The sequence below is a fragment of the Eulemur rufifrons genome, chromosome 9 (genome assembly GCF_041146395.1).
Source record: "Eulemur rufifrons isolate Redbay chromosome 9, OSU_ERuf_1, whole genome shotgun sequence".
Taxonomy (NCBI): Eukaryota; Metazoa; Chordata; class Mammalia; order Primates; family Lemuridae; genus Eulemur; species Eulemur rufifrons.
The window spans coordinates 54,554,750-54,568,238 of record NC_090991.1 but is presented as its reverse complement, the minus strand read 5'-3'; the positions used below and the strand labels follow the sequence as shown (position 1 = coordinate 54,568,238).

At 51.1% G+C, this 13,489-nt stretch overlaps 1 protein-coding gene across 4 annotated transcripts in view; it reads right to left on the bottom strand.

Annotated features, from left to right (window-relative positions):
• The window catches only part of RNF213 (ring finger protein 213), a 97,164-nt gene that overhangs the window by 2,892 nt on the left and 80,783 nt on the right, over positions 1 to 13,489 (bottom strand). For all 4 annotated transcript variants that reach the window (XM_069482958.1, XM_069482957.1, XM_069482961.1 and 1 more), the window contains 14 exons: positions 12,771 to 12,805; positions 11,373 to 11,467; positions 9,684 to 9,843; positions 8,907 to 9,087; positions 7,601 to 7,692; positions 6,727 to 6,978; positions 5,131 to 5,263; positions 4,683 to 4,766; positions 4,157 to 4,337; positions 3,701 to 3,902; positions 2,105 to 2,182; positions 1,368 to 1,562; positions 758 to 847; positions 487 to 665 (listed from right to left, as the gene is read on the bottom strand). In XM_069482958.1, the coding sequence (XP_069339059.1) occupies positions 487 to 665; positions 758 to 847; positions 1,368 to 1,562; positions 2,105 to 2,182; positions 3,701 to 3,902; positions 4,157 to 4,337; positions 4,683 to 4,766; positions 5,131 to 5,263; positions 6,727 to 6,978; positions 7,601 to 7,692; positions 8,907 to 9,087; positions 9,684 to 9,843; positions 11,373 to 11,467; positions 12,771 to 12,805 (1,957 nt within the window). The remainder of the gene's footprint in view (positions 1 to 486; positions 666 to 757; positions 848 to 1,367; positions 1,563 to 2,104; positions 2,183 to 3,700; positions 3,903 to 4,156; positions 4,338 to 4,682; positions 4,767 to 5,130; positions 5,264 to 6,726; positions 6,979 to 7,600; positions 7,693 to 8,906; positions 9,088 to 9,683; positions 9,844 to 11,372; positions 11,468 to 12,770; positions 12,806 to 13,489) is intronic.

Sequence of the window (13,489 nt, the reverse complement as noted above, 5' to 3'; positions counted from 1 at the left end):
AGCCTGGAAGAAAAATAACCAAAAGGTATCAAGAGGTAATTCAGAAGAGGATATACAGACGGCTGATAAATATAAAATATGCTCGGCCTCACCAGTCACTCAGGAAGTACAAGTGAAAGTGAGATACCATTTTTTGGCCATTACATTGGTAAATATGTAAAAGCTGGTAATACCTTGTGTTGGGTATTCTCACACACTCTTTTAGACATTGGTGTAGCTTTTTCTATCAAATTTAAAATGCATCTTTCTTTGACACGGTTAAGTCTACTTGTTAAAATGAGAACATAAGACTGTCGTAATTATTTCCTAAAAAACCCAGTGGAGATTAAAACCAAAACGCAAGTCCTCAGGTGCCCTGGTGAGGGCAAAACAGCAGGAAATGAGACCCTGCGGCAGGAAAAGAACGATTTCTGTGTCTACGGAAGGTCACGAGGACACAGCGGAGCGCGCGGTACCCGCCCTGCCCGGCAGGGGTGCAGATCCTACCTCCACTCAGGCTTGAAACTGTCCTCGGCTTGGGGGTTCTTCAGTTTCAAGACCATCATTTCGTGGAGTTCCAGCAGGAAGGTATCCAGGCTGAGCTGATTCAGGAAGGTGCTGAGCAGCTTGGCATTCTCTGGGCTGAGATCCTCTTTATACTTTGAACCGATTTCCCTGAATGGCTCCTGAAAGGAAGGAAGAACGAATGAGTAACTAAAGCCTGCGAAGACAGGAGCGCAGCTCCCTCCATCCAGGGAAGAGACAGAGGCCGACTCACTTTGTTCAGTCGCAGCAGCTGCTCAGACTTGTAGGCAGAGAGGAGCTGCCAGAGGGCAATGGCATGTTTTAACTGACACCTGTTCAAGGCCTGGAAGAGAAACGGCATCTCTGAGCAGGAAAGGCCTTAACCCCCGACTCCTGCCGCGCCTCAGTGAACCCGGGCGCCATCCAGGTAGGCATTTTTCTCTTTGTTTCTGCTCTGTGCTCGTCTGATTTCCCGCGTGATGAAGGCCATCTCTGCTCCATCCACTAATGCGCCTGCCTCATCGTAAAATGTCTCCGAAAGCCCTCTCCCTCCTGCAGCATCTCATAGTCCACTGGCATCGTGCGGTTACTGGTGCCTGACGCCCTCAGTCCCGTCTGTGTGCGCTCTGTCTAGACTGCCAGCATTGTGAGTGCGTGCGTGTCCCCACTGCTCACAGCGCTTTCTGTTTGCACTGTGGACCAACTGGGTGAGGGGTTGCTTTTGCCTCCCCTGCCTCCCCCTCCTTGTCGGGGGTGCCTAGACTGATGCTTCCTGAACGGTGGTATTCCTAGCAGGAAGCAGGGAGACCAAGGTGAGGAGCAGCACCGGTTTCCTTAGAAGAGAGGCTTCCTGTGAGACCCACCTTTAGCACAAGAGCCGTCTGGTCACCCATTCGCAAGACGTCTTGGACATACGCATTCAAGCGCATGTTTGGATCCCCGCCAGCTGTGCTCAGAAACCCCAGAGTGACTTCTACGATGGACAGAGCTTCGCACGTATCGCTGTAGGACTGCAGTTGTCCACTGATGGCACTGATGGCCGAGTTGGGGAGGGAGTTCTGGGAATCAAAAGCAGGAGAGGGTCTATAGGCTGGGCCTCTGGTTTCCCACTACCTGATAAAGAGCTTAGCTTCTTCACTGCCCAAGCCCAAGGTGGGACAAACTCTGTGACAGTCACAGTTGACACTTGGTCCTCACTAAGTGCCACACAGTGTTCCAGACAGTTATAGAAATGGACACGAGCTCAGTGAATGCTCAGAACAGCCCTGTGGGATGATGGAGACGCACAGAGGTGTACCCCTCAATGTCACACCGAGCGTGCAGGAATAACTAAGTCCTGTGGACCGTTTGCTTCAGCATACGTGGTCATGACATCACTAAGAACTAACCCCATGAGCTGTCAATCTGTTGATACTCAACAGGAAAACTCGCCGATTTGCTGTCTCGCTTCCCTCTGCAAAGAGCACTGGGCTCGTAGGGAGGCCGCGGAAACTGCTGCTCCCAGAAAACCCGGGGCCAGGAGGCTACAGCAGTCCTAGTATGATGAAAGCTCTGCTAAGGCAAAAAGCACTGTGCAAATGACAAAGTTTAGTGTGACCACCTGTGCCATTTTGTTCTTGATGTCCACAAAGAGATGTTCGTAGTTCCAGTCATGTCTGTACACCAGAGTGGGTATTCCCTAAATTGAGAAAAAAAAGAAAGAGTTTTTGGAAATTAAATCCATTGTGGAGGTCTCCATCAGATGACAAATATATTCTTCAGCAGTCACTCAGCTGAAGTACACGCTATTCAGCGTGTTACTGGGCAGAGCAGACCACTCTCTGTGGTTCCTGATGTCTGTGTTTGATCCACAGTGTAAGAAACAACAGCACCACAAGGAATCTAGCCAGGACACGATGGCCAAGCAGATATTTTTTTTTTTTTTTTTTTTTTTTTGGAGACAGAGTCTCGCTCTATTGCCCGGTAGAGTGCCGTGGCATCAGCTTAGCTCACAGCAACCTCAAACTCCTGAGCTTAAGCGATCGTCCTGCTTCAGCCTCCCGAGTAGCTGGGACTACAGGTGTACGCCACCACACCTGGCTAATTTTTTATATTTTTAGTTGCCTGGCCAAATTTCTTTCTATTTTTTAGTAGAGACGGGGTCTCACTCTTGCTCAGGCTGGTCTCGAACTCCTGAGCTCAAGCGATCCTCTCGCCTCGGCCTCCCACAGTGCTAGGATTACAGGCGTGAGCCACCGTGCCCGGCCTCCAAGCAGATATTGTCATGTACAATAATGTAGCCTTGTTCACCACAAGTGGCACTGGGGACATGGGAATGTGAAGGTGTTTCATTCATGGATTCCTTCAGTAACTACCAGGCACAGACCATGGCCAAGGCAGTCACTCTGCCAAACAACAGATATCAGAATGAATTAAAAACAGCCTTGGTTCCAAGCAGGTCCCAGTCTAATTGCGGGCACTAAGGGGAATAAATACACTTAAGTACAATGTATCTGACTGGAGCTGGAAGGAAAAGTGCTGTCCAGGGGAAAGGACAGAGATGGGAAAGCGCCCGCTGTGTTAATCCACCCCTAGGGTCACAGGACACAGTGCAGGGAAGGGAGGGGAATGGCTGGTGATGGGCTGGGAGGCTGGGATGGGGCCCAGCTCCAGGGCCTTGCGTGCCAGAGCCCGATCCCGTCCGCAGTGGGAGCCCAGGCCGTCCACCAGAGGGTGAGGGGTCCGGATCTGGGCTCTAGGAACGTGCACTGAAGGGGCCGGAGCTGGGGTCCCGTTAGGCGCTGCAGTGGCAGTCTGCCGTGAGGATGGGTGCTGTGGACTCGAGTCGGTAGTGGCAGTTAGACAGGACACACAGAGGGCACATCTGATGGCGCCCATGGCAGATGCGTGCGGAGGCTGAAGGGAGAGGGGAAATGATGGTGGTTGGTGGTGCTGCTAACTATGGTAGAAAAACCTAGACGGTGAGTCCGTTAGGACCTGCACAGACCCTGGGAGGATCAAGGCACAGACGCCGCAGCAGAGAGCTCCACAGAGCACCCAGCCCAGAGGCACGGGGGTGGTCACAGAGCTACGGGTGCGGGGGGCGACGCAGATCAGACTGCCGGGTGATGTGCTCGCTGTGTCCCACCGCAAATGCTCTGGGGGCTCCTTGCTCACACAGGCACCAATGTGATGCCGGTAGCGGGCATCGGCTTACCTTGAGGGTCAGCCTGGGCTTGCCCTGGAGGCAGCGGCTGGTGAGCTGCCGCTGGATCTTCTCCAGGTCGAACTCCTGCGAGGTCTCGCCGCCTTGCGCCACCTGGTACTGGCAGTTGGACAGAATCAGCGGGGTCAGGTCCCGCTCCAGCTCGTAATTGATGACGTGCAGGTCGGTGACCTCAGAGGCATCCACAGAATAGCTGAGGGACATAAAGAGGCAGCGCTCAGTGTCCAGGCCGAGCGTGCGGGGCCGAGACTCCAGGGTACGCGGAGCAGGTCCTGTTTGATGTCCTCACACTCTGAGCGCACAAACCACACACAGGACGGGACACCGGTGGGGGCGGCTGAAGAAGCGCCTGTCGGGGAAGGAGCTAAAGCTCGGCCTGCATCTGCCCCCGCGGCTTGGGAACCCAGGGCGGAGCGGGCACCGCTTCCTGTTGGCTCGTGCACATACCTGTTGCTTTCGTTGGAGAACTTTTCCACCGTGTAGACGACTTGGTTGTGGAGGTTAATCAAGTAGCTAACCAAGGCGGTGGAGCAGAGGCCCAGGCCCCGTCGACGCGGCAGGATGACCTCAAACTCGGCATCCAGATCCAAGTCAGCACCGCAGTAGTCTGCGGGCAGCTTGATCTCACCTGCAAATGACAGGGTCGCTCTTGAGCAGAGGGCTTCAGCGCCAGGCTGCTTCTCCGTCATCTCGGGTCACCCGAGAGCTGGGAGCCAGGTCCCAAGCTTCTGCCTGAGGGTCCCAAGCTTCTGCCTGAGTCTCCCAATGCTGACAAGTTTCAAATGCTCTCAGCTCCTCCATGACTCCACTTACGGACTCAAAAGGACGGAGGGTTTGTTTTTCCCGATATGCTATTTCACTTATCTTGGCACCACCGTCAAGACTCGTAGACTCCGCACTGACCTGGTGCTAGAAGAGCTCTGGGACGGGCCCTCCTGCAACGCTTCGCGTGAAAGGGGAACAGGACACTTACCGTTGGTCTCGAGTGAGCTCCTCAGCTTGTTCCATGTCGACAGAAAGGTGGTGATCCTGTTCCGAAAAAACTGTCTCAACCCATCTGCAGAACAAAACACTCGGTAAGAGCCCCAGGCTAGCGACCGCCCTGCCAGGGCACAGCGGCACAGCAACACTGCGGATGGAGCCCAGCTTCGCGTCTGTGCGGTCACCAGCGTGTTCGGGTCACTGTTTTAAGCACTAAACTGAGTCTGAGGAGCTAGACAGAGGGAGACGCTTTTCAGCTGCAGCAAAAGCCTCTGATTTGTTCTGGGGGATCTAGCACCCTTCGCTTCATGCTATCAGCTTAGGGGATAAGGCACCCATTAACCCCAAATGCCCCTGCACCCCACCCTGTGTCCCCACCGGAGTGGTCCTTTCGAAGCACCAAACAGGAAAGTCTTAGTCTCACTGGAGCAGAGTCATACCTGATTTCTGGCTGCTAATGAAACCTCTAATGGAGTTGTATTCAACTTGTGGAACATTCTGGAATTGCTTCACTAGACTCCTTTGCAGGGCCAAAATCTCAGGCAAGAACTTCACCAGTCCCAGTTCTGCTTCCTGTGGAAGGGAAGAGCACCCAAAACACTTTTTTATTTACCTAAAATATGTTACTGGGGAGATAGCCTTTGTGGCTGGCCGGGGGACGTGTGGCTTAACCTGGGCAGCATGCCGTTGTATGTGACACACTGTGGAGCTTGCAAATGGGACAAGGGCCATCCCATTCTTTCAGCAAGCACCTGTGGGCAGCGGAGACATGGAGGCTGAAGGCAAAGCCCCACCCGCACGGAGCTGACACATCCACTGCATGTGCTAATAGCTGACGAAAGAAACCTGCCCCTCGGGCCCACGTGACTAGCTGGGTACGGGGAGAAGCTGCTGGAAGCAGAGAGCAAGAGCGTAGGCAGAGGAGGCTGGCGCTGTTCTTGCGTGTCCTTCCGGAGACCTAGGGTCTGAGCATCCTCAGTGTAATGAAACTGTGCACCTTACGACATCCTTCCTAGTGTGAATTAATTTTAACCAACAAAAAGTTCTGAATCATCTTACTTCTTGCTAGACTGTAAATACTAGTCCATGGAGGGAAATGATTAGAAAATCTGTTGCAGAAAATGAAAGTTCAAATGGATGAAAGTTGGAAACTCTGAATTTCTAGTTCTAACAGACGTGACTAATACATTTCACGGCTCCCCACCTCCAACCCTACCACAGCCAACACAACTCTCCCTCCCCCCTTCAGTCCATGAGAAATGCTTTAGGAACAGGGAAGATTGTTTTATTTGATTTTGGCTATGTATGCATTCTTTTTTTTTTTTTTTTTTTGAGACAGGGTCTCTTGTCTCCCTGGCTGGAGTGCAGTGGCATCATCATACCTCATAGAAACCTCAAGCTCCTGGGCTCAAGTGATCCTCCTGCCTCAGCCTCCCAAGTAGCTGGGACTACAGGTGTGTACCATGTTCAGCTAATTTTTTTGTTTTTAGTAGAGACAAGGTCCTGCTCTTGCTCAGGCTGGTCTTGAACTCCTGGCCTCAAGCGATGCTCCCACCTCGGCCTCCCAGAGTGCTGGGATTACAGGCGTGAGCCACTGCGCCCGGCCTGATTTCGGCTATACATTCTCAACAGAAGTTTCTTATTCAACAGACACTCGTTGGTGACCAACGACTCCCGGCACTGGGGGACGAAGATGCACAGACACAGCTGGCAAGGGTGTGTTGCTCTCTTCTCTCTTGCTGAGTGATCAGCGAGGTCCTCTCTGGCCTTCACGCTCTTTACAGATTACTACTAATCCCAGCTCGTGTGCATATTTCATCCCTGACTTTACGCTTCAGGCTGCTGTACAGTTTGATGTGTATAAAGATCTCTACTCTATCCCAGAGTCTTCTACAGACATTCTATTCAAAACCAAAGCACTGAAGTAGACATTCTGTCTTTAGGAAGGATTATACTGAACAAGAGCCCCGGGCCTGCGGGTCTACCAGGGAAGTCTGCCCAGAGAGAGGGAGGCAGTCCCAGCGGGTCAGACGTACCTTCTGGAGGAAGTGCCAGAGGACGGGCACTGTTTCTTTGCCATTTTTCTGCTCCACAATGTGCTGGAGGTACTCAACTGTGATCCTTTTCCTGCAGCTCCAAATCTTTGAGCAGTGGACCTCACTTTTCCGGGGCAGGTGGGGCAAGAAGGTCGCTGGGTCACCATATATGATTTTGGCCACAGGGTTGGAGCTGATACGCTCATCTTGGCTGATCAGAGTGTTCACGGTCAGAAGGGTTTTATCTAGATGCTAAGGAAGAAAATGATACAGAATTCTGGAAGTGAGGCATTGTCACAACCAGATTAGGCAACTGGTGACTTCACGAGTGGGCGTCTGCGTCTTAGTCTGCCCTCCTCATCTGAGCATGCAATCAGATATTCACTTTTATCACGTATTATTATTTAAGTGTTCCTTGTTTGTAGATCTATATCTCCCCAAACAATGAGACTCAGGGACCTGTATTTTGTTCCCATTCTTTTATTTACTGACTTTTTTCCCCAATGGTCTGTTACTCTCAGTAATATTCTTATCTAGCAGAGAGTAATCAGTCTGCGATTGTCAGTGCATTTTTACTGGGTATCTACATGACAGTTTATTTTTTTACCCCTGGCTCCACATTCTGCTATGAAAAGCAGTGGGAAGAAAGCTACTGCCTGCCCTCTCTGGACTCCCAGGCAGTGCAGGAGGACGGGGTATCTGGGGACAACGGGAGGATGGTGGTTCCAGGTGGACAGCATCGAAGTCCAAGGCTCAGCCAGAGGTGTCTGAGGACACCCCCGCGAGGGACACTGGCAGAGAGCGCTCAGCAGATGCCTGGGAACCTCCCTTCCCGGACGAAGTAGCTCTGCGGCCGTTACCGCTCACCACCCACCTGCAGCTCAGGTAACATAATAGCTTCAACTTGCTTTTCCCAGTTGTTTCTCATTTCTTTGGTGGGCAATTTTGCATCAAAATTTAAAAGCCCTATAAGGAAACCCAAATTGTATAGGTTACTCAAGGAATAAAAAGCATGGCAGTCTACATACAGTGAACACTAAATAAATGTTAAATAGAAATAACGCTGCTTTCAGGGTAGTATCTTCCTAAATTAACCTAAGTATTTTAAAATAGCTCCCGCTGCTACCGCCAACCTTTTATGAAGATACTTCAGTCTTTTAAAATTCCTCTAACCCACATAATTGTAATCTTAAAACCATTCTGAGCAAAATTACTGAAAGGACAGAACTTAGACTTCAGAGTTCGGGGCTGCAGTAGTGGGGCCAGGCCACTGTCAGCCACCTCAGCCACCGGCCTGAGCCTGCGGCGGAGGACGCAGAGTGCTGTGGGGACTGTCCCCATGATCCTGGGATCTGCCGTTTTGTCCTGTGACACTGGGTGGGCTTACCTAGTTGAAATCACACCGGAATAGGAGGCTTAAAATAAAATCACATTTTGCTAAATGGAAAATAAATACTGACGCTGGCGTCTGGCAAAGAAGCACCTGAAGGGGGAATAGATTTTTTGTCATGGGACAGGACTTTTTATTGCCATCATTATTGTTATTATTTTAAATAACATTGTCCTCATAATGGTAATTGTGATTTTTGCCAACGAGCAAAAAGAAAATAAAAATCACTCTTAATTCCACTACTCAGAGACAACACTTTTACTATGTTATCTTACAGACCCTTTCCTTTCTGTATGAATTTAAAATTTTAAAACAGAAAATTAGCTCAGTGAATACGGTATTTTGTGCCTATTCTTTTTCCTGTAACAGCTGGACATGCAAACATACCAGGTCAGCACGTGACTAGGATGTTGTCAGGAAAGCAAAAGCCGTGACGGTGACTGTCTCTTTGACACATGTCACCTGCTGTAGACACCGTGCACTCCCAGTGTGGCAGGCAAGTTACTCACGGGCCAACAGGAACTGCAATAGCTCCCCATACATGCACACACTTAGCACTCGTGTGCACACGGCCCGAGTCTGTGGCTCTGTGCCGGGCAGGGGTGACTGGCAGGGACAGAGCAGCTCCGGCCACCCTCCAGCAGGCAAAGCGCCTCCTGCTCCCGCTCCTGGCCTCGCCGCCCACACACCATCGTTTCTGCCACTCTGGAGCCACAGGGAGTGAGCCTGGCTTCTCTGCAGTTTTCTGCATGGTGCCCTGCCCGGCCCCGCCCTGGCCCCCTTTCCTTACTCTGGCCGGAGGGGCGGTGCTGCTCTTGGGCCAGGCTGCGCAGGATGTGGTGGACGGCGTTGGTGGTCTCGTCCGCGCTCCTTCCCAGCATCCTGGTTAACTGCTGCAAGTCGGCCTGGATGTGCTGCTGCAGGAATCCTCTGGGATCCCGCACGGGGGGCTTAATGATGCGTATCAGAGCCTGTGGGGGCAATGGAACGAAACGGTCAGCGGGGCCTGTTTGTACATGAGAAGGCGGGCCTGGGAGAAGCCATCGGAAGTGAAAAACCAGCAACGATGAGAAGGTGGTTTCTAAGAAGTCCGTGGAGTGATTCAAATGGCAGATGGGAAAGGAGGGCAGGCTAGTGGAACAAGCGACTGCTGGCTTTGGTGGTATTGGAGTGAAATAAAGGATGTTCAAACCTGTGCGTTTTGCCATCTTGCTCAATACTGACGTAGGGGACATGCAGCGTGCTCTTTCTGAAGACGCAGGGTTAATAATGATCACATCAGCCTCTCCACGCCCAGTCGTGGGCCGAAGACACGGAGTTGTTCATTTAAAGTGAGTTTCCTATAATGTGATGAGTAGTTCCCTCCCATACTGTCAGATGCCACAGTGGGGAAAATTGGGGAGTGTACACTTTACGTTACTTTGTAGACTGGTTTTCAAGACATATTCAAAATCTATAGGTGGTGGCTAGGACTTTTTAGACAAAAGGGCTTGCTGTAAAAAAAAAAACCACAGCAGGTTCTTCCTATAGTAAGTAAGCGCACAGCTCGGCAGCACCGCGCGCGTACCTGCGGGTTTTGGACGGCCCCCAGAAGCATGGCCAAGTGCGTGAGCAGCCGGCTGAGAAGGAAGACCGCCGGGGACAGCTCTCGGTCAGGCACCGCCGCCACGCCTCTGCGCCACGGGTCACCCAGCACGTGGCCAGTCTGGGTTCTGTCTACGCTGTCTCTGGAAAGAAAGAGAAGACAAGGGGAGGACTGAGAGGGGTCGTTTCTCCTCAGCTCTCGGGGCACAGTGCAGGGTCCTAGGACGTAAGAACCAGGTTCACAGTTTTGAAGAAAACGTTAAAAGTGCTTCTCACTCTGCAAAGCCCAGACTACTTCCCCAAGAGTCTTTTCCATTGCAGATTCAGCTTCCTTGCTGGCCAGACCCCACAGCATCCTCAGCGGGCGGTGGCTGCCCCTGCGGTTGGTGCTGGTCCCTGGGCAGGGGCTTAGGACGGAAGCCGGGACCAGCCTCTCCCACTGACATCTCTGTGGGCCGGAACAGCTGGAGTCTGGCGTGGCGGGCAGCAACGTGGCATGGTCCACGCTTTCTCACGTTGCCCAAATAAAACACTGGGATCCAAGGTCTGGACAAGGGTTTTGTATCACATCCAGATAGGAGATGCAGTATGATAGATACATTCAGTTGCAAACATATTAGAGATTTGAGGACATTCTGATAGTTTATGGAGACAACAGGTAAGAATATTTTAGGCTGCGACTGCCCCAAAACAGTCAGAATGTGTGATGACCACAGACAGGTCCCACCAACTCTCTGAAGGGGACATTTACAACCACGCTCGTCTCAGCATGGGGCTGTGAGATCACATTTTTATCTGGATTCTAAAATCTGGTATTTGATAAGATTGACTATGTCTCCTTCATTTTTCTCAAAATTAAAAAAAAAAAAGGAAAAAGCTAATATAGTTTACAAGTGAGACGGCATCTGCTGAGACAGAAAAATGCCTGGTCCCGACGGCCAGGTGAAGACAAGGTGAAGTCTTGCAGACTCAGATGTCCCCCTGAATTAGGTCACCTGTTTATGTCAAGCATATTTCTACAGGAGCGCACCTGAGGCCAAACGGGAGACGTCAGTATTAACAAGTATTAATATTAAGAAGTGTTGGCCGGGCGCGGTGGCTCACGCCTGTAATCCTAGCACTCTGGGAGGCCGAGGTGGGCGGATCGTTTGAGCTCAGGAGTTCGAGACCAGCCTGAGCAAGAGCGAGACCCCATCTCTACTAAAAATAGAAAGAAATTATATAGACAGCTAAATATATATATAGAAAAAATTAGCCGGGCATGGTGGTGCATGCCTGTAGTCCCAGCTACTCGGGAGGCTGAGGCAGAAGGATTGCTTGAGCCCAGGAGTTTGAGGTTGCTGTGAGCTAGGCTGACGCCAGCGCACTCACTCTAGCCCGGGCAACAGAGTGAGACTCTGTCTAAAAAAAAAAAAAAAAAAAAAAAAAAAAAAAAAAAAAAAGAAGTGTTAATGGGTATCTGCTTTGTGTTTAAGGGCCAGTGAGCCAAGGACAGACCCAATACCTCGCAGCTGTATGACGGCTGGGACGGTGGCACTGATATCCAGTACGACACAGGCCCAAATGTACTATAGTAACTAATATTGCATTTAGTGTCACTTTAGCAACTGGAATAAAAACAGCCCCCAAACGCATGGTTGACTACTCAGAAAGGAAATACGATCTTACATACGTGATAACAGAAAAGCCATCGTGAGGTCTGTGGTTGGAACCTCCAATTGGAGCGCGACAGTCAACGCAAAAGCTCTGTTCCATGGGCATGCCGCACTAGGGTGAAGACAGACGTCACTCAGGACCGGTGTGGAGCCAGCATCATTTTATGCACAAATGCCCTCGTGCAAATGAACACGTCCTCCCACAGGAGGAGGCGTGCGCCACTCGATGGCGTGTTCTAGCGTGTGCTCGCTGCACCGGAGCCGCCACGGGGCTCAGGGAGACACTCAAAGGAATGGTAGGTATGGTACATGGGCAAATTTGGGCTTTTTAAAAAAACAGGTGAGACCATTTAAGTTTTATTCCTAAATGGAGTGACACTTTATAGACAAACATAAAATTCAGTCTTCCTTTCTCGTATTTATCGCTTTTTTCCATTCTAACATCTCTCCCCCTGGGCCTTAGTGCTTCCTCATCTGATACCAGGAATACTACAACAGCTTTCACACCGATTTCCTTACATCCATTTGGACTTTTTTATTAAAAAACAAAATCCATCCGTATGATTTACTACTTCTGAAGGCTCATTTTAAAAAACCAGACAGTGTGCCGCTCTGTCCTGAGAATCACAGCACGTAACAGCCCAGCCCAGCCCCAGGTTTCAGAGCTGCGAGCAGTCTTGGGAAGAATCTATTTCAATCTCCTCCTTTCATGGACAAGGAAGTCGGTGAAGCTCAGAAAGATAAAGTGTATTTACCAGTTTTTCCCCCTCCGTGTCTCCTACTGACTTTATTACAGAGCATGTGTCGGCTCAGAGGACCACCTCTCGCTCAGCAAGCGCAGACACATGGCGTGCAGGGCCCTGGCTAGACGCTGGATTCAGAGACGCCTACTGCACGGTCCTTTCCCTGTGGCTTGCAGCCTCCAACTCTCCTCACCCCTTGGTATGCAGACTGTGCCTCCTCTCTGGGCTCCAGACAACACTTTGCCATTCTGTAGGGACAAGTGTCACTGGTCCTACTCAGCAGTGGCTAAATAAGGATGGCTAGCAGCAGTTTCCATCAGTGGCAGTTGTGTTTCCCAGGGGATGGGCAATATCCGGAGACGTTCCTGGCTATCTCCCTGGGGCAGAGGAAGTGCGCCTGGCACCCTGTGAGCGGAGTCAGGGATGCTGCCAAACACCCGACGACGCATAGGACAGGCCCATGGTGCAGAGGTCTGTCCGTGGTGCTGAGGTCAGGAGCCCTGGCTGATCAGCTCAGACGCTCAGCGGAACACCCTGAAGGCTCGGGCGTGAGCCTGTGCCCTCCCAGCCAGCCAAGACCCCCGTTCTCCTCCTTCTCTGTGGCCGACCCCCCGAGACCCGGAGCAATGCACGTGTTGTCCCCCACAAACCCTGTCAGACACCAAGACTCACCTCTCCCACAGAGCAGGGATGGCCGTTGGGACAAGCTGTTAAAAGAACCACAGGACACACGTCAGCTAACGAGGTTCCGGCACGTAACCTATATTGCAGAGGGAAAGCCAACTTCCTACTCTCTGGCCCTGACCAAACGTGACGTTCAGCGGCCGTCCGGAGTGCCTTCCCAGAAATCTCGAGCTACTTTGTTAGTTTAGTTGTTTGACACGTGCCGGGAGCTCAATAAATGTTGTTAGTGAAAAGTGTCTGAGCTTAGTTTTAGAGAGCAAAGAGAAATTAGATGACAGGCTTATACCGGGGAACTTTGGAGGTAAGGTACACAGTCTTTTATACCCTTCTGTTCCACCCTTTGATTTTCTTTTTGGTACCACGAGCATATTTTATAACAACTTTACAAACTAGTTTAAAGAGATTATTTATTCAAGGCAACAGCAAAATTTACATGAAGTCATGGGTTATATTATTTTGTCTCCCTTTTCTACACTTCAAAAGAGCTATTTTGGGGACATAAACTTTGCTGTGTTGTGACTGGCCTCTGAGTGAGCCCTGACATGGTTCCCAGCCCCCCTTTCCTTAAGTGGCACATTCCCGGGAGCGGATGTGCACCCCAAAGGGTCCTGTCCATCCGACTGAAAACTGAGGGGATTTGGATCATCTGGGCAGCAGGGCGCCACTCACACTCTGCGGTGGTCCACAGGCAGAAAAAGGCAGGTGAT